At 49.2% G+C, this 25,815-nt stretch overlaps 1 protein-coding gene across 10 annotated transcripts; it reads right to left on the minus strand.

Moving 5' to 3' along the window:
* Positions 1 to 8,169: 8,169 nt before the first annotated feature.
* AMDHD2 (amidohydrolase domain containing 2) lies at positions 8,170 to 24,827 on the minus strand. 10 transcript variants are annotated; one of them, XM_058850097.1, is made up of 15 exons: positions 24,383 to 24,796; positions 23,650 to 23,786; positions 22,851 to 22,990; positions 22,451 to 22,505; positions 21,829 to 22,041; positions 20,692 to 20,780; positions 19,595 to 19,739; positions 19,238 to 19,345; positions 18,466 to 18,534; positions 17,934 to 18,035; positions 11,988 to 12,119; positions 11,120 to 11,802; positions 9,583 to 9,670; positions 9,326 to 9,472; positions 8,170 to 9,206 (listed from the first exon to the last, which is right to left on the minus strand). In XM_058850097.1, the coding sequence occupies exons 1-15, from the start codon at positions 24,463 to 24,465 to the stop codon at positions 9,013 to 9,015; spliced, it is 2,385 nt and encodes a 794-aa protein (XP_058706080.1). In that variant the 5' UTR covers positions 24,466 to 24,796; the 3' UTR covers positions 8,170 to 9,012. The 10 variants fall into 10 exon arrangements, with proteins under 10 accessions (XP_058706080.1, XP_058706081.1, XP_058706082.1 ...); XM_058850098.1 differs by lacking the exon at positions 17,934 to 18,035; XM_058850101.1 differs by lacking the exons at positions 8,170 to 9,206; positions 9,326 to 9,472; positions 9,583 to 9,670; positions 11,120 to 11,802; positions 11,988 to 12,119 and adding an exon at positions 15,920 to 16,963 and having other exon boundaries at positions 24,383 to 24,827.
* Between the last annotated feature and the right edge of the window lie 988 nt (positions 24,828 to 25,815).

Here is a 25,815-nt window from a genome sequence, read left to right on the forward strand (position 1 = left end):
CTCACCAGCAAGAAAAAGAGGGCTGAAATGTCTCCTCATGTTAAAAGAGACAATTAGAAGTCTCATTCTGCTTGGAATATATCTTATTAAAAGTCAGGGTTCAGGCACAGACATGAAACTTCACTTTCCAGGTACACATCTAGTTATCTGCCTGGATTACTTCTCTGAGGTTCATGTGTGCTAAAGAGTTAGAGAGTGGGAAACATCTAGATGCAGTACAGAGATGGAGGACCTGAAGAGAAGCAGACTTCAAAAGAAATGGTGTTTTATTTTTCCTGCACAAATGCTCAATTTTTCATATGTTAGAGGGCATCCAGTATCCAGCTGGATACACTAAAAACCTGACTAGGATGTATCCCTGGGCAAAAATGCTTTAGCTGACTGTGCATTGCCCCGGTGGGCTTGGCTAGCTGATCTCATCCTTCCCACCTCATTCCCCTCCGTGGTTTTACAAGAGATAGCACAAGATGAAGATGTGTCAGGGGAGGTTTAGACTGGATATCAGGAAAAGGTTCTTCTCCCAGAGGGTGCTGTCACTGCCCAGGCTCCCCAGGGAATGGGCACAGCCCCGAGGCTGCCAGAGCTCCAGGGGTGCTTGGACAGCGCTCTCAGGGATGCTCAGGGTGGGATTGTTGGGTTGTCTGTGCAGGGCCAGGAGCTGGACTTGATGATGCCTGTGGGTCCCTTCCAGCTCAGGATATTCCATTCTATACATAGATCAGAGGCACTCTGAAACACTCATGGCAAACAGATGATCTTTCCTGAGAGCAAATGATACCTTTTAGGCAGAGAAGCTGCAAAGGTGTAATGACAAGTATCCTGTCTCTACAAACCTCTCTGCTTTGCAACACAACAGCTGCAACACAGACCTCCCAGAGCAGTGCAATGGTAGGGCTTCAGAGGATTACAGAAACATCTTAACGGTATCACCTTGGGCAATGTCATTTAAGGTGTTTATCACTGCAGCATGAGATCCACAGAGATTTAATCATATGACTGTCTTAGTCATCCAGGTAGTTTTCAGGGCCTATGATGGGCTGAAGAAGCAGACCGAATCAGGTGATGGACTGAAAGTGTACAGGCTCTTGTAGCATAAAGAAAACCACACAAAATCCACCAGGAAGGCACTGCAGAAAGTTTGCTACTCTTGTCAGACCTGGAGAAGTGAGAAGACCCCGTACTATACAACAGAAGTCAACCTTGTGCAGGTGAATAATCTTTTTTTCCCCTCACAACTCTGTCCATTCTGCTGTGCTTACATGAATCTGTGCTGATACTGACACATCACCATGAGGATTTCCATGGGTACAACTCAAAGAAGCTGCGGCTGCCCCATTCTTGGAAGTGTTAAAAGGCCATGTCAGATGGGGCTGAGAGAAACCTGGTTTAGTGGAAGGTGTCCCTGCCCATGGCAGGGGTTTAGAACAAGATGGACTTTAAGATCCCTTTCAACCCAAACTATTCTGTGATTTTATATTTGGATTAAGGACAGCACTGGAGACTGCTGACTATGAAGTACTTCCAGCAGAGGCTGACCCATGTTATACCCTGCATATACAATTACAGGCCCATCAGAGTTGGGCAAGCCACCATCAACTTACCCAGTAGGTATCTCACAGTCTCTGATGACAAACACCCCAGGTATGCTTCTTCTGAACTCCAATTCTCGCTGTGACAGGACACAGACCCTTTGGAAATGACTCCTGACTCTCTTCAGCTGAGGTATTGCACAGACCTCCTACTCCTGTGGGACTCAAAGCTGGCTCTGTGGAATTTGCCTTGTCCCAGTGGTGCTCTGCCACCCATAGCATGTCCTGCAGACTGGCTGGCAATCTATTTTTCCAGCATGTGGGAGGCCCACACCTCTCTGCCATCTGCCACCATTCATTTCTTGTTGTTCCTGAAGCAACCTGAAAAATAACTCTGATTAAATTTAATGAAGCAGGAAACCCTCAGAGTACATTTATTTATCAAATAATCTGCTTACTGCTCTATCACACTTGTGTGTGACAGACACCCATCTTATCCCTCCTGCACTTCTGAATCCATTCATTTGCTCCTGTTTTGGCTCTAATGAGTGGTCTGCCCAGTTTCCACAAGAACAGGGAGGAAGTGGGAAATGGGGGGAAATCTAGAAAGGATTTTTAGATCATAAGGTAGAGCAACAAATAGGAATTCTTAAGAAAATATGGATTCTATCCTGCTAAGCAAAAGCTTCAGTGAATGAGAGTGCAATGAATGAGAAAAAAAATCCCTCATTCCTTCAAAACATATTTTTAAGACTGAACAGCTTCTTCCAGTGGAAAATAGGATAATTGAAGGTGTCTAAATTGATAGCTGATCAACTGTGACCAAAGTTCATGGAGTAATTCCAATGTTCCCTAAGGAATCTGCAACTAGTCCTGACTCTTGCCGCCACTAGTTGCAGTACTCTGGATTTCCACAGATATTGCTCCTGAATATCCTTGCTCCAGCATGGTGGTTTCTCTCTCTCCATCCATCACTGGTTTTGCATTGTTCCTTCCTGCACAGCAGTGCCAGCAGAGCTGCAGGCTGCTGCATAACTCGGCAGGAACAGGAAGCAGAGATCCTGGTGTGGCTGGATGAGAAGACTGGCTTTTGCTGCAGCCCATCCTGCCTCTGCTGGACAATGATTTCACCTTCCAGAGCTCCTAACTTGGCCCATGCCAACAATCTACATCACTCCAAAAGAAATCGAATTCTCAGAAGGAAGAGAATGCTCTCCCTTCCCTGAACAAAAGCATCAATGTACTTGACCTGGGAGAGATACAAAAGCCTTTGGACATACTGACATACCCCGACAGTACATTCTGACTTAGCTGTATCTTCCTCATGCCTTTCACCCAAGTAACAGCACAAACACAGCTCACAAAACTATCTTAACTCTTGGCCTTTGCTGAGCAATCAACGCCTACCCTCCCAACACTATTCCAAGCAAAGCTGAAGTTCCCCATTTCACCTGTTGGAGCTCCTGCAGCAGGACCACCAGAGGCTGTGGAAAAGAGGAAGGGACTGGAGCATCTCCCTACCAAGGAAAGGCTGAGGGAGCTGGGGCTGTTCAGTCAGCCTCAAGAGGAGACACAGCCTTGAGGGGCCCTCATCCCTGTCTGTCCCTGTCTGCAGGGAGGGCTCTGAGCAGGAACCAGGCCCTGCCCTGGGGGCCCAGCAATGGCATCACATACAAAGGCAGAAACTGATGCACAGGAAGTTCCACCTGAACATGAGGAACAGGTTACCCAGAGAGGGGGTGGACTCTCCCTCACTGGAGATATTCCAGAACCATCTGCACACAATCCTGTGTCACTTGCTCTGGGATGACACTGCTTGAACAGGGTGGTGGGACCAGATGAGCCACTGTGGGCCCTTCCAATGCGAACTGTACCATGATTTGTGTTTGAAAACAGTGTACTTCCTTTTTCTAAGCAAGTGAATGTGCCCTTAAGCTAGTTAGCACTAGATTAAACTGTGTGAAAAGTGATCACAGCACCTTTTCTCCTTAGTCTGTATTCTGGCAACATCTTTAACCATAGCAGAAAAATAAGCTAACATTGTTACTTTGCAACATGATGAAAAATCATTGCTATTTTTTGATCTGTAGCAGACCTAACACAATAGCCTCTTCTTCAGTAAATTATATTGGCTGCTAAATAAATTTGAATTGCTAAGTAAACTTGAATTACTCTTCCAGCCTATGCACTCTGGAAAACAACCATGCATTTTTCAGACATGTATCTGTCCCTCTCCCTTCAACTGGCTGTATTTATTCCCTCAGATATCTCAAGCAGCTCTGAAACACTTTGGAAGTCACAATGTCCTGGCTCATTGCAAAGGCTGCTCACATCTGTCTCTTGATTCTTGGGCAGGGCACCATTATGGACAGCAAGGTCTCCTCTGTGGTGAAGGCTTCATGCTGGAGCTCCCACCTGGACCCAGGATGTGCTCCATGACACAGTGGGCCACTGGCACTAAGAGATCAGTGTCTCAGGAGTGAAGAAAAGAAACATCTGCTGGATGGAGGGAAAGTGGGAGAAACAGCTGCTGGCATAAAGTGACACAGCCTTGTGGAGCTGCCATGAAAAGTGTCATCTCAAGGGCAAAATCTGATGTATTGAAACGAGGCTAATGATAAAAATATAAAGACCTGCATTGTTTCAGCCCCTAAAATAGGGCCTTGGTCAAGGGAAAGAGAATTTTGTAGGTACCCATGAATAGTGGCATGAATAGTGCCTTTCATGTTTACAGAGTACACTGTGCATGATCATTGTGCACAGAAGAAAAATTCCAGAAGTCTTTCCCATGGCTCAATAACATGCAATGGCCTCTAGATGTACCTTACTGGGCCAGACCCTTAGCTGGGAAAACTGGTAAAACACTGATGTATGAGGTGAAAGTGGGAGATTTGTAACAGCTGAAGAGCTGCACAATAATTTCTTGCAGTAAGAAATGACAGCTGTTTCTATGGGAAGGAGTAATTTACTTAATAGCTGCACACACATGCATAGATGCTAATGCCAGCATTTACATCTTTCACATATAACATATACACCACACGAGTCACAGAGCTCTCTCTGGAAGACTGCGTAATGTTGAAATAAGCAATGCAAAAATAAGAATGCATTACCTTCAAAATGACAAGACTTCCTCCCACCTCTTCCCCCTCCAAGTTCATGGACTATGCATCTCATCAGGATTCACTGTATCAGCCAGGATTCACCACCTTAGCCAGGAGCTCTATCTTTGGTTGAGTCTGATAGTCATTCTAAGTCTCCTACCTGAACTTTTGTGTAGCCTGACAGATGCTGAGTGTCCTACCTCCTTTCCTGAGTGTTCCTTAGTTTCCGACACAACATCAGCACTTCTGTGATGGCAGAATTCTGATCATGGTGGCTATCCCTTTTTCTGGCTTCTGTCAAAGAAGACATGATTTAGCTTCTCCAGATACTAGCAAGCTCTTCCTGGGTATACTCCAGTTGTTTGCCAACATTACTGGGAGAAAAAGAAGAGGATAGCAGGGACAGTTTGCTTTTCCTCTCCTTCCTGGCTTCTTCCACGTGTGGGTTTTGTTTCATTAGAACATGCACGATGATAATCAAGATCACAGAAACACAACCCAGATTTCTTCCATTTTGGAGGTGAGATATCAGGAGCTGGTCGTGCCTATTGATGTACTCACAGGGAAGAAGCCAAATGGACCAAACACTGCCAGTGGTCAGAACTCCCCAGCTGCCAGCACACACAGGAGGACTGGTGCCAGGAATCAAACCACTGGGGATGTCACAGGTGGATTTTCTAAAGCAGTGTGTCTTACAAACCTTCCACAGTTCCAAAGATGAAAGCAGCAGAAACAGTGAGCAGAAAAATTTTAGGCAGCATAAGGATACAAGATCATCTGTCACAGATCTTATGAGTCTAAATAGCTTGTATGGACTTAAAATAGCAGCATCTCTCCTATTTTTTTGTTATGCAGGTTAAATGATTCTTACTCTTTAACCTTCCTTCTATTAGAATGCTTCAGTTAATATCTTTCCTGAAGTGGTAAGTCCTTCCTCTTTCTAATTCAAAGAAAAGCTAGGATTTCTCTCCCCAAATGAAGACAATGTGTTATTCTTGACTGGATGTAATTGGATGCAATTAGTGTTTGGATGCTAAGTCCACAGTCTCAGCATCTAGAAAATCAAAGTGAGACAAGGTAGTATCAGTCACCTGAAACACAGGATCAGTAGGACAAATTTATTGGCTTCTTTCTGGTCTTGGGAGAGGAAGTCCCCCTAGAGTCCTGCTGGGACTCTGGAAGTAATTCCAGCTGAACTCTGCAGGGATCCCTTGGAGATTCTTGTGAGCTTTTCCTCAGTGACTCTGCCTCCTGATTACTCAGAGATGGGCAGCCCAAGGACCAATAAATGTATTTCTACTGACCAAGCTCAGGAGGGGGGGTTGGACAAATGTCTGATTAGTGCCCAGTGTCCAAGGTAATAGCCAAAATGCCAGGGATGAGGGCCAGCCTGTGAGGGGGCAGGCAGGCCATCCCCTGAAAGCAGGGTCTCCATCTGAAGGCAGATGGAATGGAACTGCATTTCCTAACCTTTGCTTGGGGAATCTGTTTACACAGGAGGGTGCCAAGCCTAGAAGGTGCCAAGATCACACACAGATTTCTGCTGTCTCTGTGTGCAAACACTCTTGGCCTCACCCTGCCACAGAAAAAACCCTAAAATTCACTTTGTTCCCAAAAGTGAGACATTTCTCCTGCTTTGCTACAGTGAATTATCTGAGACAAGATATGGTGTCCCTGTAACCCTTCATTCTCTTTAGTAGCTGATCCTCAGCTTTTAGATTTCCAAGACTGACGCTGTGAGGCAAGTTTTGCTCTAGAAGCACTGTGGTACTTCCAATCCCCTTTCGCCTTGTCTTTAATTCATTCCAGAGCTCACAGCTGTGCTGGATACTCCTGTAAGCAGTTTGCTGCTTACAAGCTTGGGCCTGGCACTGCTGCTCTACATTTAGGCTGGCAGTCAGCAAAGCAATACAGTGCCCCCAGTCCAGTCTCCCTGGTGGCACCAAACTCAAATGCCAGGCACAAAGGTGAGGAGAGGATGAAGAAACGGGCAGGTCAGAATTGAGCTCAACTTTCTATCAAAACTGAGATAAAGCAAGAACAGTGCATCAGAGATGTCCAGGTGGATCAGAATATCCCTTCTCCCTCACTGCTGTACATCATTAATTCCTTGGGGCATAGACTAAACCTCCAGCCACAGGTTTAAGTCTAGTCTTACTAGCCTATTACTAGTAGAGCAAACCCTGATCCAAACCTGACACTGCTGTAATAAGATACATCACTGAAACCCTGAACAGCACTGAAATTCTAAAGAAAGAAATGTTAAAAAGGGGAGAACACAATGTTCAAAAAAACATCATTAAGACTGCTCTGTGGGCCCTCTAAAGAGGAAAGGATGGATGGAGCAGCCACGGCATTTCCTAACTTCTAATACCATTGCTTATTTCCTTTCAAACAAGTATAATACAGCAAAGCTTAAAAGTGAAGTACAGACTGCTGTAGTTCCAGATACATCTTCAAGGTATAATCACCAATGAAATAATTTGGGCACATCCATCAAAAACTCAGGAGACATCACCTTGACTATAAAACCAGGGAGTAGGCAGAAAAAGGCAAAATCCTTTGTCCAAGATCCCATGGCTCTCTTGTAGAACTGAACAGACCCTACACTGACACTCAGTGACACAAATATCACACTGATGAACATCTGCCTTCCCATACACACATGGATAAGTCCTCCAGTAATGAAGTACAGAAAAAGGAACCAGCTTTGCAGGTCAGCATTATTCAGACCTCTGGAAAACCACAAGAGTTGTTCTCATATTTGAATGGATTTTTCTCTGACCCCTTTGAAGATAACTGCTGGATGGAGTTACACTGCTACCTTTAGCCTAATTGTGAATGCCTAATGAATAGCATGTATATGAGTTGATTATGTAAGAATGCTTTCCAGAATACTTCTGCAGCAAGGATTTTATAATGTTTTAGCAGCTCCAGCTTTACCTGAGACATGACAGGGAAAAAAATAACTTATTTCCCAGACACCTCCTGCATTATCAGCCAGGGAAGCAAACAGCTGTAGCTCCAAGGTCATGTAAACGATGCTCTTGAATCATGAATCTTGAAACACAAAAAGTGTGATAAGGACACAGCTTTTGTATGTTTAATGTAAAATCCTGGAAATAAAAAAAAATACTGTCTAAGATCGTTCAAAGTAACAGCTGTGCTCCTTGGCACAAAAGAAAAAAAAAGTCTGGCAGATGCAACTGCCTGCACCAGCCCTTAGTAATAAAATTAATTTTTTAGAGTCACAATCAGGTGTTTAGTCCTTCACAGCCAATGTTTTTCACCATCTCTCAGCTGTTCTCAGGAGTCTCCAGATTCCCTTCAATCTGTTTATACTCCCATTTCTCACTTTTCACACAAGCTGACTGGACTACAAAAGGGAGGAAAGCACTGCTCCCTAGGGACACCTGATACCATGTAACCTTTCATAGTACTTCTCTTCCTTCAGCATTTTTTAGGCTTGGTGGGAAGATTTTCTGCATGAACTTAAGAGATGGGCTCAGTGACTCAAGCAGAATTGACTGGAAACACACATTCAAAAAGCCAAAATTTAATACAAATCAAATGGAACAGAGTCTTTGGCTGTGACATTTGATTTTACCACTACCCAAGGCTAACATGCAGCTAATTTTCCCTCTGATGCACTGGTAGTTGTAACTGAACTTACAAAGCAAACTTTATTTAAGAGCTGATTGCATATCCTTCCTAGCTGTCCAGAACCTAGCTTCAGCAACAAAAATTTTCCCTGTTTTTCTAGAAACAACTGTCCTTACATCCCTAGGCTGGATTAAATAATGATGTGCATTTTTTTCTATTTCATTATACCTGTCAGTGAAAGAGATGAATGAGCAAAAACAGTTCTCATTCACTTTCCCTCAAAGACCGTGAGCTCATGCACCTCCATGTCAGGGATGACACACTGCTGGTGTTTGCTGGATGCCAGACACTGCATTCACACAGACTCAGAGTGGAAGCATCCACTGCTGGATCTTGATTCCAAACCATCCCCTGCTGTATGCATCCTCAGCTGCTAGAAAGGCACTGCTCTATTTAAAAGCAACAGGAGAAAGGGAAAATCTCACATAAAAGACAGATTCTACAGTTAATGTCAATTCTGCAGGAAAGAAAGCAGATCCTTCCACACTGCTGACCCTTTCAAAGGTGCCTCTCTCCAGTGTGAGCACAGAGGAGCAGTAATGTAGGCTGAGTTTTAGGGTCATATGCATAGTAGGCAGGTCTGGTTTAAACTTCTAGTTCAGGAACCCTGGAAGAGGATCCAGAGATTCATGCATTACATTTCCTATTGCACAGCGTCTTTCCACTGTTCTTCAGTTTACAGGAGATCTGGCACAGTTTTAGTCAAAGTGACTTTTCTAGAAGAAATTAAAGTGAAATTCTTGAGGAGTTGTGCAATTGAATAAGCCTCTGTTAAGTGTCCTGTGTGACTCTGAAGGGGATTCTGCTGAACCTTGGCTTTTCCTGCAAGCTCCCAAGCACTTCCGGATGAACTGGCCATTCTTCTTGCAGATGTTTCCCTTCAACTCCACGATCCTGGCAGATTTTGCAGCTTAAAGGGGGGAGAAAAAATAAGAATCATCCATCTCATATAGTGAGGACTCAGTCTGCAAAGCATAGGGCAGGACTGAATCCCTTTCTTCTCCTCCTCACCATGCAAAGTTCTCTTACCTGCTTCCATAAGCTTCAGCTCTCTGCACAGCTCCTCATGCATCTTTTTCCTGTAGTCTCCAAACATGGCTCTCATGAGCTGACGCTTCTTCACCAGTGGAGCTTTGTCACTTCGCAGTGTCCTGATTGCCCTGAGAGCCTCTTCAGCTGCAGCAAAGGAGAAACAACACACAGGTTAAGGCTCCCTGCTGGCTCTGCCCCTGCATTCCTGCCAATGCTCCCCCCAGGAGAAAGCTCTTCTTTACTTCAGTGCTTACCCTGCTTTGGAGTGGGTTTCTGTGTCTTCAAGCCAAGTTCCAGCTGGTTCACACACCAGTCCACCTCTTTCTGCAGCTGCTCATCTGACTGTTATCAACATGAGGCACAGTGAGCAAGAGGAAATAAGTCACCCAAAAGTTACAGCAGCAGTTGTTATACAGGATGAAAGTGAACTCCATAAAGTCAGAACTATTCCAAATATCATGTTCTGGTGATCACTTTATTGACTTCATGGCATTTTACCTCTAGTGTTTTTCATCAGATAAAGCACTGTGCAAATGTTTAGCTGCAACTCACTGTCTCTATTAGATGTATTTAATATGTGGCTGCCATTCAGAAGGTGCTGCTTTCTGGAAAATTGTTCAGCTTTCAAATAAAAAAGATGGGAGAAATAAACAATAAAAAAAACCCTATCCTCAAACCTGCACAAAACCAAAAAAATGGACAAAATCAGAAACTGAGCCTTTCTTCTCAGCTCCTCTGTGCTTGCTCAACTAGAAATGCATGAGGAGAAGGAAGATGAAGCCCGTGGAGATGGAGGAAGCCAAGCACCACTGAGGAAAGCCAGCTGGCTAACTCAGCAGTGGGACAGGGAAACAGGGCTGCACCCTGGGACTGAGGCAATTCTTAACTGTTATGTACATGTAAATACAAATGCCCTCACACTGTCTCCTTTTACTTACTACAGTGTCCTTCCAAAGGACTGGAAGGGCTTTACCTGACCTTCAACTCTTCCAGTGTCTCTGGTGCTCAACAGTGTTTATTGGCAGGACTGCAGGTGAAGCAGACCTTTGGATGGCATGCTCCAGAGACAGGTGAACACTCAGTGCAATTTCCTTGTAAAATACTAAGGAAGGTTTTGTGCAATCTTGTATTACAGTATTGCTCAGCTGGCACTGTTTGTTAATAACACCTGCACTAGTACTGGAAAGTAAAATAAAATGAAGACCTGGATCTTAGCAGAACAGAAAACCTCAGGGTGTGCCTTAATGTTGTGTTTACACATAACTTGCAACTTCAGTTGATTTCTGGGCCATGCCCTACCGAGGAACCCTCTTGGAAGCACCCTTGAGCTTTACCACAGGTCCTTGGCTACACCAGGTGGCAGTTCTGTAATGGCTTTGCTTGTTACACTATGAAAGCAATTCATCCTGCAACATGCACACCAGAGCTACAGGGCCTGGCTCAGCATGCACAGGCACCAGCTTGGCAGCAACTGAAGACAGTTACCTCCATTTCCTATTTTTATTTTCTTAAGAAAACATGGCATCCAGTTCCCCAGGATTACCTGTCACAAGCCTAAATATGAAATCTTTCAGCATAAATTTGAAGGACCATTAATGTCCTTTGCACTGGTCAGGTTCCTCAGCTGTGTAACAGAGAAAGCAATCAGCTGCTAGAAGATGCAAGCAGCAAGCATGGTCTTTCAGCTTCCATCTCAAGGCAGTATGCAAACTGTTCATCTATGCAAAGAGATAAAATGTCTCTTTAGCTCAAGGGCTTAGAAATTATGGGATCCCACCAGTAATTAACTACCTGAGAGGTCTTCTCATCCTGATGGGAAGTATCTGTATTTTGACAGCTGTTAGCTTCTGCCGTTGCCTTCCTGCTGGTCTCAGTTTCTTCTGTTTTGTTTCTACTGAGAGGTGGTTTTTGTTTCTTCTTTTTCTTCTTCTGGGCAGCTCCACCTCCTGTCGATTTCTCTGTCACTGCCTCATTTGCAGGGGCTGTCTCTGTTTCGGGGATCTTTGATGTGACATGGCTTCTATCCTCTTTGGATGCATTCCCAGTCACTTGAGTCACCTCAGGCTCCTGCAAGGCTGTGGCCTGTGGCAGAGCTGCTGATTCAGCAGGCAGTGAAGGATCTGCTATGTGCTCTGTATGTTGGCTTGCTGGAAGTAACTGAAGATGAGGACAGTCTTCATCTGTGATGGCAAAGTTGAAAGCAAACTTGGGTTCTTGCCCAGAGGCAGCAAACATCAAGGCTCCATTCCGGTTCTCCTGCTTGGTGGCTCTGACATTGTTTTGTACATGCTCAGCAACACTGTCACCAGGGTCAGCTTCTGGGTCATTCTCAGAAAGTGTAAAATCAAACTGGAACCTGCTGCCAGATGACATGAACAACTCTGGCTTTGCCTCAGGGGTTGGGTCAGACTGTTTCACACCATCTGTAGCCTGCCTCTTGCTTGGCTGTACTTGTACAACATCAGGGTTCATGCCTAGAAAAGACAAAGAATATTGTTTCAATAATGGTGTTCTCAATGCACCAGTTTCCTACCATGGGGGTGCCACTCTAGCTTCCACTCTAAGGCACTGCCCAGAGAGGTGACTCAATGCTGTAACCCAAGAAATCTACAGAAAAGAACCAAATCTCACCATCCCCCAAGGGACAGCTCAAGCTCACCTTTCTCCATACTCTTCTGACCCTCATCCATCTTGAGATGACAATCTCCAAACACATTGCTCACTTGTTGCTTCTCTGAAAGAGCAGTCTCAGGTGAGCGCAGTACCTTGAAAATGTGTTTGGTCTCTTCTGCTGCACTCAGAAAACAGGAGAAACAAGAAACAGTTTATGGTGGGCCTTAAAATCCACACTGTGGTGTACTGATGACTGACTCTTCTCTGAATATCCTCTGTGCTCATACCACCTCTGACTAATGTATAACTAGCATTCAGTTGAAAGGGAACTCCATGTGCTTCTAGAAGCTCAAATACTGTGAGATGTTCCTACAGAGGGAAAAAAAAAATCTTAAGTGCTTATTACATACAGTTGGACTCTTACACTGCAGCAAGGCACAGAAGCTGCAGAGGGCTTAGCAATCTTTCCCTCAAGGTGAAGACAAATCCCAGAACCTAGCTCAGTGTCTCTTCTCTGGAAAACTGGAATGAATCTGAGTAGAAAGCATACCCTGGAAGGCAGGACTCTTGCTTGACTCTCTTACAAACCAGCCTGACTAGGAATCCAAAGCTTTTGTGTTAAAACAAATTCTCCAAAAACCATAATTGTTCTGTGACAGTGGTCCCCACTACAATACAGTGTTGTAGTGTTTGTCTCACTTATTTTAAGCCACAGAACAATCTGAGAGTAGTACTGTGGAATGGGAACATCCTACCTCTCCCAGCTGCAACGCCCAACCAGAGAAAGAAACTTTCCCTAACATCCAGCCTAATAATCACCCCCTAACATAGCTCCAGCCATTCCCTCAGGTCCTGTCCCTGTCACGGAGAACAGAGATTGGAGCTGCCCCACAGGAGGAGCTGTAGCCCTGGTGAGCTCTGTGCTCCATCTCCTCCTCTCCAGCTGAACAAACCAAGTGCCCTCAGCTGCTCCTCCTATAGCTTCCCCTCAAGACCCTTCCCCATCCTTGTGTCCCTCCCCTGAACCTCTCTAACAGTTTTAGATCCTCCTTATATTGTGATGCCCCCAAGTACCCCCAGCACTCAAACTGAGGCTGCCCCAGGGCAGGGCACAGCAGACTGGGACAATCCCCTCCCTATCTCAGCCAGTGATGCTGGGCTGGATGCACCCCTGACCCCTGTGGTGGGATGGAAGTGGGATGTACCTTCACAGCATCGGTGTGTCAGGGTCCTGAGCACATGTGCCCTTATTTCAAGGGATTTGGCTAGCTGTAATCCAGTTACACAAGAGATAGAGAATGCTCCAGTGAGCTGCTCCCCTCCCTCACCTGGGAGCTACTCTAAGCTGAGTACCTCAGGCATACAAGTGCTACAGCCAAATAACTCATTGATCCAGACCCTGAATTCCTGGTTAGAGCTTGAATCTGACTCCTCACCAGACTTCTCCAGTGACTGTGACTTCAGGCAGAGCCTGGGTACAGCAGCGCCTGCTCAGCTCTCCTGGCTCATGTACGGTGCAAAAGGGCCCTGCTCCTGTTGGCCCATCCCTGTGCTCAGCTCCTGCCTCCCCTCTAGGAGCTGCTGGGCACTAGGGACCACCAGCAAAGAAACGTGTGTAACAAAACGGTCTGATCACAGAACAGGTTGGGCAGAAACTTTAAAGCTCATCCACCCATGCCATGGGCAGGGACACCTTCCACTATCCCACGTTACTCCAAGCTCCATCCAACCTGACCTTGGACACTTCCAGGGATCCAGGGGCAGCCACAGCTTCTCTGGGCACCCTGTGCCAGGGTCTCCCCTCCTCCTCAGAGGGAACAATTGCTTCCTAGTATCTGATCTAAGCATAACCTTTGTCAGTGGGAAGCCATTCCCCCTTGTCCTGTCACTCCAGGCCCTTGTCCCAAGTCCCTCTCCAGCTCTCCTGGAGCCCTTTTAGGCCCTGGAAGGGGCTTTGAGGTCTCCCCAGAGCCTTCTCTTCTCCAGGCTGAACAACCTCAACCCTCTCAGCCTTAATTCTTTTTGGAGCCTGATGCTCAAGAAAAGGGTGCGGGCACCTATCAATTACTGCTCCATCCTCAGGTGCAACAGCAAACACTCATCTGAGCATCTTACACAGGGTTCACAGCCCTCTCCCAATTTCTACAAATTGGACTTATGATATCAAACTATGACCTTACAGGATTTTACCTTCTATGAAATTTTTCCCTGGAACAAGCTTCACAAAAATAAACCTACTGGTGTTTAAGGTCCAGACACGCTGGCACAGTATTTCCTTAAGATGGAAAACAAAGGCAGAGCTGTAGCAGAACCAACCAAGCCATTATACGGGAAAAAGAATACACAACAAAGAATACAGAAAACAGGAAGAACAAATATTAAATGAATGAAAGGCAAAACTGCTGCCAGAAACACAGTCCTTAAAGCCCAATGCTTTGTGTTGTTCTGTGTTTAGAAAAAATCCTAAATAACACAAGAACAGGGAACATAAAGGAGAGAAAAACCAGAAAAACACCCAGATCTGCTAAATCACACCCAAGACCAGAATATGGGGGGTGTGGGATGGGAAAGAGGAACATACCTCTTTTGGGGTGTGGAGTGAGGTGGAGATCTGCCTCCAGTTGGGAAATGCACCACTCCAGCTCCTCCTGGAACACACCTTGGGAAGCCTTAGACTTTGTGTGGAGAAGGCAGAATGTTTAGAAGCACAAATCTCTCACCTCCAATACTGACTCCAAAACTGAGTTTTCTGAGGCCTTCTCTCCTCTCACAAGAGATCAGGCTTTACACTGAATGTGTGCTGTGTAACAGTTCATTTATACCATAAATCAACACAGCACATGGAACGTGTGTCCTGTGTGGAGAACACCAAATGAGCCCTCTGCATTACAAAAATTACAGCTCTTAGCAGCAGGAAACCCCATTACTCCTGGCAAGGAGTCCTGGCAAGCCAGGACTTCCCACAGATTTTTTTTTTTTTTTCATATTTTTCTCCACCCCCCCTTTTTAAAGGCCCCAAATGGAAGAGTTCTCATTTTTCCTGAAGCTTAGGCAATGGCATAATGCCTCCAAAGCAGGAAATTTCCCTTTAGCACAGCTCTGGCAACACAGAGAATTTATCTTCAGGCTAAACACAAGCCCTTGAGGCCCCATGTGCTGTACTTCTACGCTGGCTGGCTCCTGCTAAACAGGTGAACTTAAGGTTTATAGCCCCCCTGAGGACAAGGCACACTAAAACACTGGGAACGGAAAGAATGTTCAGGATAAGGAGATCAGCACGGATTGAGAAAGGCACCAGCGCTGGGAAGGCCTTTAGGGATAACCTGCAGGATCTGGGCCCGGCGCGATGAGAGGGGATCGGTGCGGGTCGAGCAGCAGAGCCTTACCCACTCCAGGCCGAACTCCCGCGCCGCCGCCGGAGGAAACGGCTCCACCTCACCGCCCACCTCCGGTCACGGGCCTCGTGTGGGCTCCGGGAGCAGCCCCGCCCAGGCCGGGCCAGCACCGCCAACTGGAGCTCGGGGCCAGCTCGGGGCCTGCTCGGGGCCTCCCCGGCACCCCCCGGAGCCTCCGCGCGGCCTCCCCCCGCCGCCGCCGGCCGTGCGCTCCGGGTGGCCGGGCCGGGCCGCTGTGCGCCGCCCTCAGCGCTCCGGGTGGCCGCGTCCCGCGCTGCCGTTCCGCCCGACAGCGGGCGGAGTCCTTGGAGCCCACTTTGGCAGCGCATTTGTGAATCCTGCTCCTCCCTCCTGCTCTCCTGAGCCCCCTGGGGACCTGCCGGACACACATATGCCCACGACCGGGCCGGGCCGCGGGTACCCGGTAGCGCCGCCTTCCCTGGGCCAAATCCCCGCAGAAGCGTCCGCACCAGCCCTGGCCCCTCACATGCCAGCCTGACACAAGCCACGCCAGCACCCACCACCATGGGCAGACAAAAAAGGTTAATACGCGCCTACAGGTACTGTCTAATCCCATTTCTGTTTTAGATTTCCTTTTGATTATTTAATTCTGTAAATAAAAATTTAGACACCTTGTTTCACAGGCATTTTTTTCCCCCTTGGATTGTTTCCAACAACAGCCAGAAGATCCCCATGAGGTCAGTACTGCAGCAGCACAGCGTGTCACAGCACAGGATTTTGTGTCTCTCAAATGCTTCAAACCATGGAGGTTATAATTTCTCTTGACATTGACAGCTGATGTTAGAAATTCTCCAAGGCTGACAGAATGGCTCTAAAGTGCTGGGAAAGCACTTCCCAAATGTTGCTGCTAAAGATTACAAAATGGTACTGGAAAAATCGGTACACTTCTGCCAATCGCAACCAGACTTCAGTCTGCCTTACAGTCTCCACCCTTGCTGAGACTTAGCCGTTGTCTGAGCCCTCCCTTCATTACAAAAACCCCCCTCAGTGGTTTGAGCCTTTTCCAAGGTTGTCTGAGACTTTATCTCCAGGCTTATGGTTGAGTCAGGTCGAAATCAGCATCAGTCCTCACATATGTCCATGTGTCAGAAAAAAGTCTGACAGTCAAGTGTTGGAGAAGATAATGAGCACAAAATAATGAGCTATCATATCTGTCTTGAAAGGCCAGAATCCCACCGCAGTTTTCCTCTCCCTCAGTACCTGAGCTGGACTGTGGGCTCATAAGCCTGTCACCACCAGTCTGGATGCATCCCCTAAAGCAAAAGCTCCCCATGCATGGTCTAAGGAATGCACAAACCCATCAGCTAATGCAAAGGCTCTTCTTGGTATGGCTGGCACAGCCTGCAGAACCCATCCAGACAGAGCAAGGAGTGAAAGGAACATTGTTTTATGTGGCAGGACGCTGTTCATATCTCCAGCTCTGTGGACTCAATGTCCATGCAGGAAAAAGGCACAAAGGACCAGTGCTGCCTTGGTATTCCTGGGTTTGATCTCTGCCCTGAGGATTCAGCCCCACAAGGACACCGAGTCAGCAAGCTGTGGCAGCCTTGCTCTGAGGACACACAACAGAAGGGCTGTCGGGAGATCTGAATGTGATCCTCAGCTCCTGCTGATACAACAGAAACCTTGTCACGAGAAGAGCTGCGAGCTGAGCTGGTGGAAGCTGATGTCTAACAAGTCATGGCTTCCTGGGAGCAAAGCAAACAGCAGGCAGAGGAATGGGAATGGCTTGAGCCTGCCTCAGGTGCAGAGCAGGTTAGTGTGTGCTTTATAAACCATGCAAAGGCTGGGACAGTTCCTCGCTGCTGTCAGATGGTGGCAGGAGCACCTGTCTGGGGGCAGGACAGCTGTGCAGTCCTGTAGGTCACTCCAGGACTGGCATTCCTTGCCAGCACAGAGCTGCCTTCTTTCCCCGTGCCACCAACTGAGCACCAACAAATACGTGACAGGCATGGCTGTAACTGGAAGCTGGAAAATGCAACTCTTTGGTATGAGGCTCCTTTGATGGAGTTGCAGTAAGGAATTGGGAGAAAAAAAAAACAAAAGAAAGAAGTGGAGTGGTTGCCAGAGCTGCTAACCACAGTGCCAGGGAGCCTTGGAGGGCACTGGGACAGCCCAGCGTCACATGCCCGACACATCCTGTCGCCAGACTTCCTCGCCGGCAATGTATGTGGCTTGCACATACAGGCTGTCATTCAGCATTAGGAAATCTGTGTTAGACAAGAGAGAAAGAAAGCAGCTGTCAGAATGGAGCTGCTGGAGGTGGCTGGGGAGAGCTGACCTCAGTGGGGAAGGGCTTCTCCCCACCCTAGGATGGCACTGCAGTGCAATCCTGGCAGTGGCAGCTCTGCTTTTTGCTTGGCTGAGATGTGGGGGGCACTCCAAAGGGTTTCCCAAACACCACCAGCATCCAAGGGAAAAACCACTGGAGCAAAAGCCCAGATGGGCAAGTCACCCTGCAGCTCCCACTGAAATGGGATGAGCATGTGCTTACAGCAGCCCCTGCTTTACTCCAGCACTTGTGAGCTCTGACACCATTGTCTCCATACCAGTACATGCTGTGCCCACACCAGTACCTGCATCGGAGTCATAATTCAGTGTCCCCTTTTTATGTTCAATCCCCAGGAGCTGAGCAGGATGCAGAGACGCCGCCTCCAACGCGGTCTCTGCCGAGCACCCTTGGACAGAGAATTGGGGAGATGTTAGGGCAGCCAGAGCCCCGTTGCCAGAGCAGCCCAAATCCCCCGGGACAAGGCAAATGTCAACCAGGCAGCTGACAGACCCTAGCTGGAAAACCCTCAGCACAGCCAGCTGGAGCTGGGAATGGAAATATCCCTACAGGAAAGAGCAGGCATAGGAAAACTGAATACATAGGGTATGGAGAAGAGAAAAACATTCACTTTAGTGAGGAAGAAGCAGGAGGGTTCACCTCTCATTAATTCTATGGGTTAAAATGAAACTTCCCCTCAAAAAGGGGCTCATCTGAGGGCCCCTGCCTTGCTTCAGGTGAGAGCGAAAGTTCCTGTTGGAATGGACACATATGGCAAAAACAAGACCTCCTCCCATGTCAACATAGGGAGTAGCAGCTTGTGGACAAGGCTCTCTTACCTGTGGCTTCTTGGAAGTGTCGCACACAGGTGTCCATGGTCGCCACACTGCCACTCAGGGTCTTTGTGCCTGGGCAAGAAACAGGATGGCACTGAGCAGTGCCCATAGATCACAGCAAGAAGCAGGGCTGTGGGCACTAGGGAAGCATAATGGGACCAGAATTGCAGAAGTCCTGGGTGGCAGGAGGAGCAAGCTGAAGGGCCTGCAGGCACTTCCTGCTGGAGGACAGGAAGAAGTACATGGGTGTAACCCCCAGCTCCACTATCAGACTAGCTGGACTGGGTGAAACCAGTTCACAATACAGGCATCTGCTACCAGAGGAAGGGAATGGAGAAAGGAATGCTCCTTCTCTGAAATACCTTTCCAGTCTTCATCTGCTTGGGAATTTGAAGCTAAGGTGATTTAGCTAGCAAGAAGTGGTAGTGTTATAATAAAGAAAAGGGACAATAAATATCTCTTAAGATTTCTCTGGTCCTTACTGACACCCTGAAGCTCTGGCACCCTTGACACTGGGCAATGAGGCTTTCCAAGGTGTTGCAGACAGCTACAACTGGACAGATTCCTCCACGAGGGTGGCACACATCTCCTCTTTACCAGGAGTTTCAATATCCCTAAGGCCAAGTCACTGTAGATCCATCAGGCATCAAAACCCAAGAGAACGGCACAAATGCTGCCACACACCAGCAGGGACAGCAAGGTATGCTCAGCTCCTCAGAAATAATGCCAGTGGCAGCATTGTCCCCAGCTCTTCAGCAAGAGGGACAGCACTTGCCTGCAATGTAGGTGTTCAGCCCATCGATCTCCACCACCTGCTGACCCAGCGTGTGCCGACCCGGTGCCAGCCCCATGCCAGCCATCGCATCTGTCACCAGCACCAGCCCTGCAGAATACAAGGAAAGGGGCCCTGTCAACACTGCATCTGATTTTACTGAAGCTCCAAGCGCTGTGCCCTGTTGACCCTACCAGAGAGACCACATGTCTCCACCCACCTCCCAACAAAGCAAGAGGACTGAGGGATCAGCACATGTGGCTGTGACCTTCCAGACAGCAAGAACAGCATGAATGTCTTCTGGGAGATGGTGCAGTGCTCAGAGTGGCTGGTGACACTGTGGGGACTGCCATAGCTCACCTTTGGGGTGGGCTCGGTGGGCGATGCGCAGGGCAGCGGGGTTGGTGTGGATGCCATCAGAAATCATGCCGTAGAAGACCCTCCGCCCAGCAGGAATCTTGTCACTTGTCAGCAGCCCCACAATTCCAGGGTCACGGTGGTGGAACTGCTCAAGGGGAGAGAGGTGACAAGCTGTGGAGGATCACCAGGATGCTCTGGCTGCAGGGGATGCAGCTGCCATCTCTATCACACAGTGCCTGGCAGCTTCACCAGCCAAACCTGGGCACTCCCTCCAATCACAGAATGGTTTGCAAGGGACCATAAACTTACCTTGTCCCAACCCCTGCCATGGGTAGTGACACCTTCCACTATCCCAGTGTGCTCCAATCCCCATTCAACTGACCTTGAATGCTTCCAGGGATGGGACAGACACAACTCCTCTAGGCAACCTGTGCTAGGTTCTCAGTACTCTCACAGTCAAGAATTTCTTCCCAGTATTCCAACTAACCCTGCCCTCCAGCAGTGAGAAGACATTCTTCCTTGTCCTGCCACTTCAGGCCCTTGTCCAAAGAATTTCTTCAGCTCTCCTGAAGCCCCTTTAGGCTCTGGAAGGGGCTCTGAGGTCTCCCTGGAGCCTTCTCTTCTCCAGGTGAGCACCCCCAACTCTCCCAGACTGGCTCCAGAGCAGAGGGGCTTCAGCCCTTGGAGGATTTCCATGGCCTCCTCTATATTCTCTCCAGCAGCTCCACCTCCTGATGTTTGCCCTAGGGCTGGAAGCAGCTCTGCAGGTGAGGTCTCACTTGAGAGGGGCAGAATCCCCCCCTACCCTGCTGCCGACACACAGGATGGGGTCTGGGTGCACACAGCAAGGGCATGTTCAACTCTCACCCACCAACACTTCCTAGTCCTTCCGGGTGATGAACTCCAAAAATTCTGCTACAGACTTGAATCTCAGATCCAGCAGTAGGAATGTGAAGCCAAAAAGTAGGATGTTCAATGCCAAAACCTCATTGCTAAGCATGGTACAAAACCAGCTGTGGAGAACACAGACCCATGGGGAATGGGAGAGAAAGCCCAAAAGCAGCCTTGGAGCAGGGCAGGTGCCTCTGGGGACTCACCGGCAGCATGGCATTGAAGAGGTGAGTGATGAAGGTTGCTCCGTGCTGCACAGCCTCCTCAGCCTGGGACAGATTAGCCACTGAGTGACCTGGGAACACAGACCAATGCCTGATTCCTCTGCCCATCTCTCCACTGATTTCTCTACAGAAGCAAAGACATGCTATCACTGGACTATGCTCTAATGCCACCTTGGCCTGAGGTCTGAGGTGCAGCCTTGACACAGATTTGTCTGGTCATGACCTGGGGGGGACTCTGGGGGTGGGTGTTTCACCTGAACTCCTTCAGTGTTCACATCACAGCTGTCACAAATGCTACCTTGCTCACAGCATGTTGTTTTCAGGCTGGGTTTGCGGTCCAATGACACACTTTTCTGCTGGACTCAGAAACTTAAATGTTTTGTAGAGAGGTACCAGAGGATACCCTCACAACAGTGGGGACTTTGCCAGGTAAGCATATGGGAATTAAACTATCCAGAAATAAACTACTGTTTCCCCAACAGGACAGCAGCTCTGTGGGCTAGCCTTGTCTTTCTGGAGTTCTTTATATGGCTGTGAGATAAGAGATAGTCTGTTGTATGAATGCCCTTCTCACTTGAGGTTTAATTTCACCCTGAATAACTTTCCCCCACTTTGATTTTTTTTTTTTTTAATAAAAAAAGACTTCTTCAGTGATCTGAGACAAAGAACAGTTTGTGAAGCAAAGGAAAAGAAAAACACAGCCAGTTATAAGTCAGAGGCCAAACAGATGTTGGAGGGAGAAGTTCCTACAGCACTTCCAGTTGAAAAACAGTTATCAAACTAACAGTAACCTTTGGAAAATTATTTCACCTGTGGAACTTCAGAGTTTGAACCCTTCTACATCATCAAGCATCCAACTAAGACTGCCATTCTTCCCTGTATTAGAACAGCACCTTGTGTTTACTGCAGAGGCTCCTCAGTCAATACAAACTTTGGCCCTTGCCATGACAGATTGACAGCATTGAGGTCCCCATTTGTGACAGGTCTGTCATCTCCATACAGGCCAGGCAAAAGAGAATCCCACCCTGTCCAGTTGGACTAAGACACTGTTAGAGATGCCACAGCCCCAATGGAAGGGTGGCCAGAGCCCCACTAAGCCCTGGGTGCCCCAGCCCTTACCCAGGGAGACGCAGATACCCCGCTTGGTGAGCTCCCGGATCACCTCACTGCTCCTCTTCATTTCAGGGGCCAGGGTCACTATCTGGACACAGTCCAGGGAGCCGTAGGTGGCAAGCAGGTCCTGGAAGGCACCTGCCTCAAAGGTGCGGAGGCAGTGCTCTGGGTGGGCACCCTTCTTCTCCTTGCTGATGAATGGCCCTTCCAGGTGGGCTCCTGTCCAAACAGGAACAAAGAACCATGACCCTTCCTCTTCCTGACAAGGACCAAGAAACCTGCTATGTCTACTCTGCTCCAGTCACACTCTTGCCATTTTTCTGCAGCAAAACACATGGCTCAGGCAACTGTGAGCTCAGCACAGTGAGGATGCAGTGCTAGCCCCTGGCCAAGCCAAGCTACCCCACTGCCATTGCCCCAGGAGCCCCCAGTGGAGCTGGAGCAGTGTGTGTACAATGACAGAAAGTACAGCAAAGGCCAGGCACAGCCTGAGGGTCTGTGCCCACCTGTGCATCCCTCCCACTGAAAGTTCCAGCCCCTGTCTGTGCTCTGTAACTTCTTTCACTTCAACTGTGAACAAGATAATTTCTGACAAACAGTAGTACCACAGAGGGACAAATCCACTTACCCAGGATTCCTGCTCCATGGCTTCCACCATTTCTTACACTGATCTGAGGGAGAACCTAGAGAAAGGAGTTTGTCAGACATAGCAACCCAGACACAGCCCCCCAGTCTGTCAAATCAGACCCAAATGTCAGGCCCACAGGGAGATTTGTAGCTGGAGCACTTGGGACCATCACAGCCCACAAAGGAAAAGCTGTGTCCAAGCCTTGGTATACAGAGCTCACTCAGGAGACATGGCTGTCTCAGCATTCTAAAGGCTGAGGGCAAGAAACCCAGGGTAGAGTCCAGCTCCTCATGCTGACAGCTTTTCTGTCCTGGGCTATCCCAGGGCTGGCCCACCCTCCTTCTGATACCAACCTCAATCCCTGACCACCCTGCAGATGGGAGGGAAGAAGGCCCCTTACCTGGTGGTACACAGATGGAGGAGAGGTCACCAGGGTGGGACAGAAAGAGGTCACTCCATGGGAGAGGATTTTCTGGCTGACCAGGTCAATACCTGATTTGAAGTCATCTGTAGCCAGAGAGAAGTCCACCCCGAAGCCTCCTGCACCACAAACAAAACAGGAGTGAAAACTGCAGCTTCCCCAGTGGGTGTGTTCCATCCAGGAACACCAAAGAAAGACTTTGTGCGACTGGAGGGAAATGTTCCATTTGTAGGGTGCTGACACAGAGGGCTCCACCAGCACTTCTGTCCTACATTCCAAATTTCACCATCACTGCCACCCTGAAGTGCTCTTCCCCACAGCAACCCAGTGCACATCCCAGCAAGCACAACCTTTTTATTTTGATGCAGGGCAAAATGTTACTGCTGAAAAGGGATCTGACTTCCAACTTTAGCTACCATAGAACAAGCCCCTATTTCCTTCTGAAGAGAGCTATTGCAGTTAATTTTTATTGTTCCCTTGGGAAGTCTTGCCCTCTCCTCCCACGTCCTGGAAAGGGTAGAGCAGGCATCCTGCCAGTGCAGGATAAAATATAGATAAAAATTAGTTCAGAGGAAACTCTCACCTGGCCAAAGGGGATCACTTACACAACAGCAGCAACCACAGGCAAAGTTGCTCTTTGCCATTGGTTGGGTGACTCACACCTGCCTTGAGCAGCTGAAACATGGTCATGGGCAGGACACCCGCAGTGGGACTGGGGGTCAGGGATGGACAAACCCGGGACACCCCCAGTCCGTGAGTGCATGTAGCTTCACTGTACCATTGATCTGGACATCGATGAAACCTGGGGCGATGATGCTGTCCTTGCAGTCCAGCTGGACATCAGCAGAGCCTTTCTCATCAAAGAAGAGTTTCTCTGGGTTGAGGATCTTCCCCTCTCGTACCCACAGATCCTCCCTGGAGGGACAGTCACACACACCAAGCTCTGGTGCCATCTGCAGCACCTGGAGCAGATTGCCGTGCCCCAGTGACAGTGATCCTGGGCAGAGTGGATCCCACCAGCACCTCTTGCCATGGCCTCTGCGATGTCTGCCAAAGCACAGCTGCTCTTCGGGACACACCGACCCTCTCTGCCTGGCTCTACAAAACTCATGGGAATGGGATTTTCATGGGCTGCCCCTCAAAGGTGGTGGTGATGACAGCCAAAGCCCCAGAGGGCTGGCAGAGAGACAAAACGGCAGGGACCGTGCACCACACCCGTCCCATCTTCCCTCCAAAACCTGGCAAAGGGGACACGGGATGGTGGGAGCGTGGCGGGATGAGGACCAACAGACGGTGCACAGGGGGAACTGGCGACCGTCCCACGGCACTGCAGGTGTCAGGTCAGGTCGGCAGCCAGTCCGGGAGCCCCCACACCCTTGGTACCCCCGCAGCCTTGGTGCCCACGGACACCACGATATCCCCGGACAGCCCTGGTACCGCCAGACATCACGGTATCCCCAACAGCCCTGGTACCCCAAGCCACTCCGGTAGCGCCGGTACCCCCGCCTCACCTCTGGAGCTGGTGGTCCCTCAGGATGCGGCAGTTGGTGAACTGGACAATGGGCGCGTCCGAGACGGATTTGTTGGACGGCATCGCGGGGCAGCGGGAGCCGACGGGAACCGCGAACCCCCCGGTGGCCGGCGCAGAGGGGGGGAAGCGGGCGTGGCGAAGCAAGGCCAGGCCGCGGCTCCGGTGCGAGTCGCTGCCACGGGACTGGGTAGCCGGTGAGGGGCGGAGGCACCGGAGCACCGCCCCGAGGGCAGGCGGAGGGTGAGCTCCCTCCCCTGCCCAGCGCTCTGAGCCAACGCTGTAAGAAACAAGCCCTGCGGGGCCGTGCGGCCGAGCCCCACTGCGGTTCCCGATGAGCGCCGGGTCCGGGACGCTGTCCCCACTCCGGGGGCACCGGGACCCGGGGGCGTGGCCTCGGCCATGCCCCGCCCCGCAGCACCGCCTGCTCCTGGTCACGTGAGCGCGCTCGGCACGTGCCGGGATTCCCCACCCGCCCTGCGGCACGTGACCAGCCCTGAGGAGCCGCCATCACGGGAAGGGCTCCGCCATCTTGAGAAGGTCGGCGGCGGAAACCCTCCTCGTGAGACCCCATCCTGAACCCCCATCTCCAGACCCCATTGTGAGATCCTATCCTGAACCCCCATCTCGAGATCCCATTGTGAGATCCTATCCTGAACCCCCATCTCGAGACCCTATTGTGAGATCCCATCCTGAACTCCATCATGAGACCTCATGCTGAGACCCCCATCGTGACACCCTGGGCCCACTAGCCCCCGTGTACCCGAGGGAAGCTGACGAGATGTGACTCCACCTAGCAGATGTGGGCTCTGGCACTGCTGCTGAATCTCTCCCAGGAAAGCAAAATGATGGGGAATGCAATTGTCAATTAATGTAATATCCCTGTCTGGCCTGCAATTGGATTTTAATTAGGTTTTAAGCTGTGCTTATAGTTCCATGATGTCAGGTTTTGTCCACATTACAAGCTGCTTCTATGGTCAGCGGGATGCTGGGAAAGGGGCCTGAAAGGGAGAGATGGGAATGATGCTGGTTGAGGCTGGGAAAACTATGTGCAGCACTGGTTTGGGAATTTGAGGCTAAGAATGGTTTCAGGTCACAGAGATGTTCCAAGGACTGGAGCCCCTCTGCTCTGGAGCCAGACTGGTAGAGCTGGGGGGGTTGTTCACCTGGAGAAGAGAAGGCTCCATGGAAACTTTAGAGCCCATTCCAGGGCTTAAAGGGGCTCCAGGAGAGCTGGGGAGGAACTGTGAACAAGGGCCTTGAGGGGCAGGACGAGGGGCCCACTGCCAGAGGGCAGGGTTAGATGGGATATTGGGAAGAATTTCTTGGCTATGAGAGTGGAGAGGCCCTGGCACAGGTTGCCTAAAGGAGCTGTGGCTGCCCCTGGATCCCTGGCAGTGTCCAAGGCCAGGCTGG

Source organism: Poecile atricapillus, chromosome 14, assembly GCF_030490865.1.
Source record: "Poecile atricapillus isolate bPoeAtr1 chromosome 14, bPoeAtr1.hap1, whole genome shotgun sequence".
NCBI lineage: Eukaryota > Metazoa > Chordata > Aves > Passeriformes > Paridae > Poecile > Poecile atricapillus.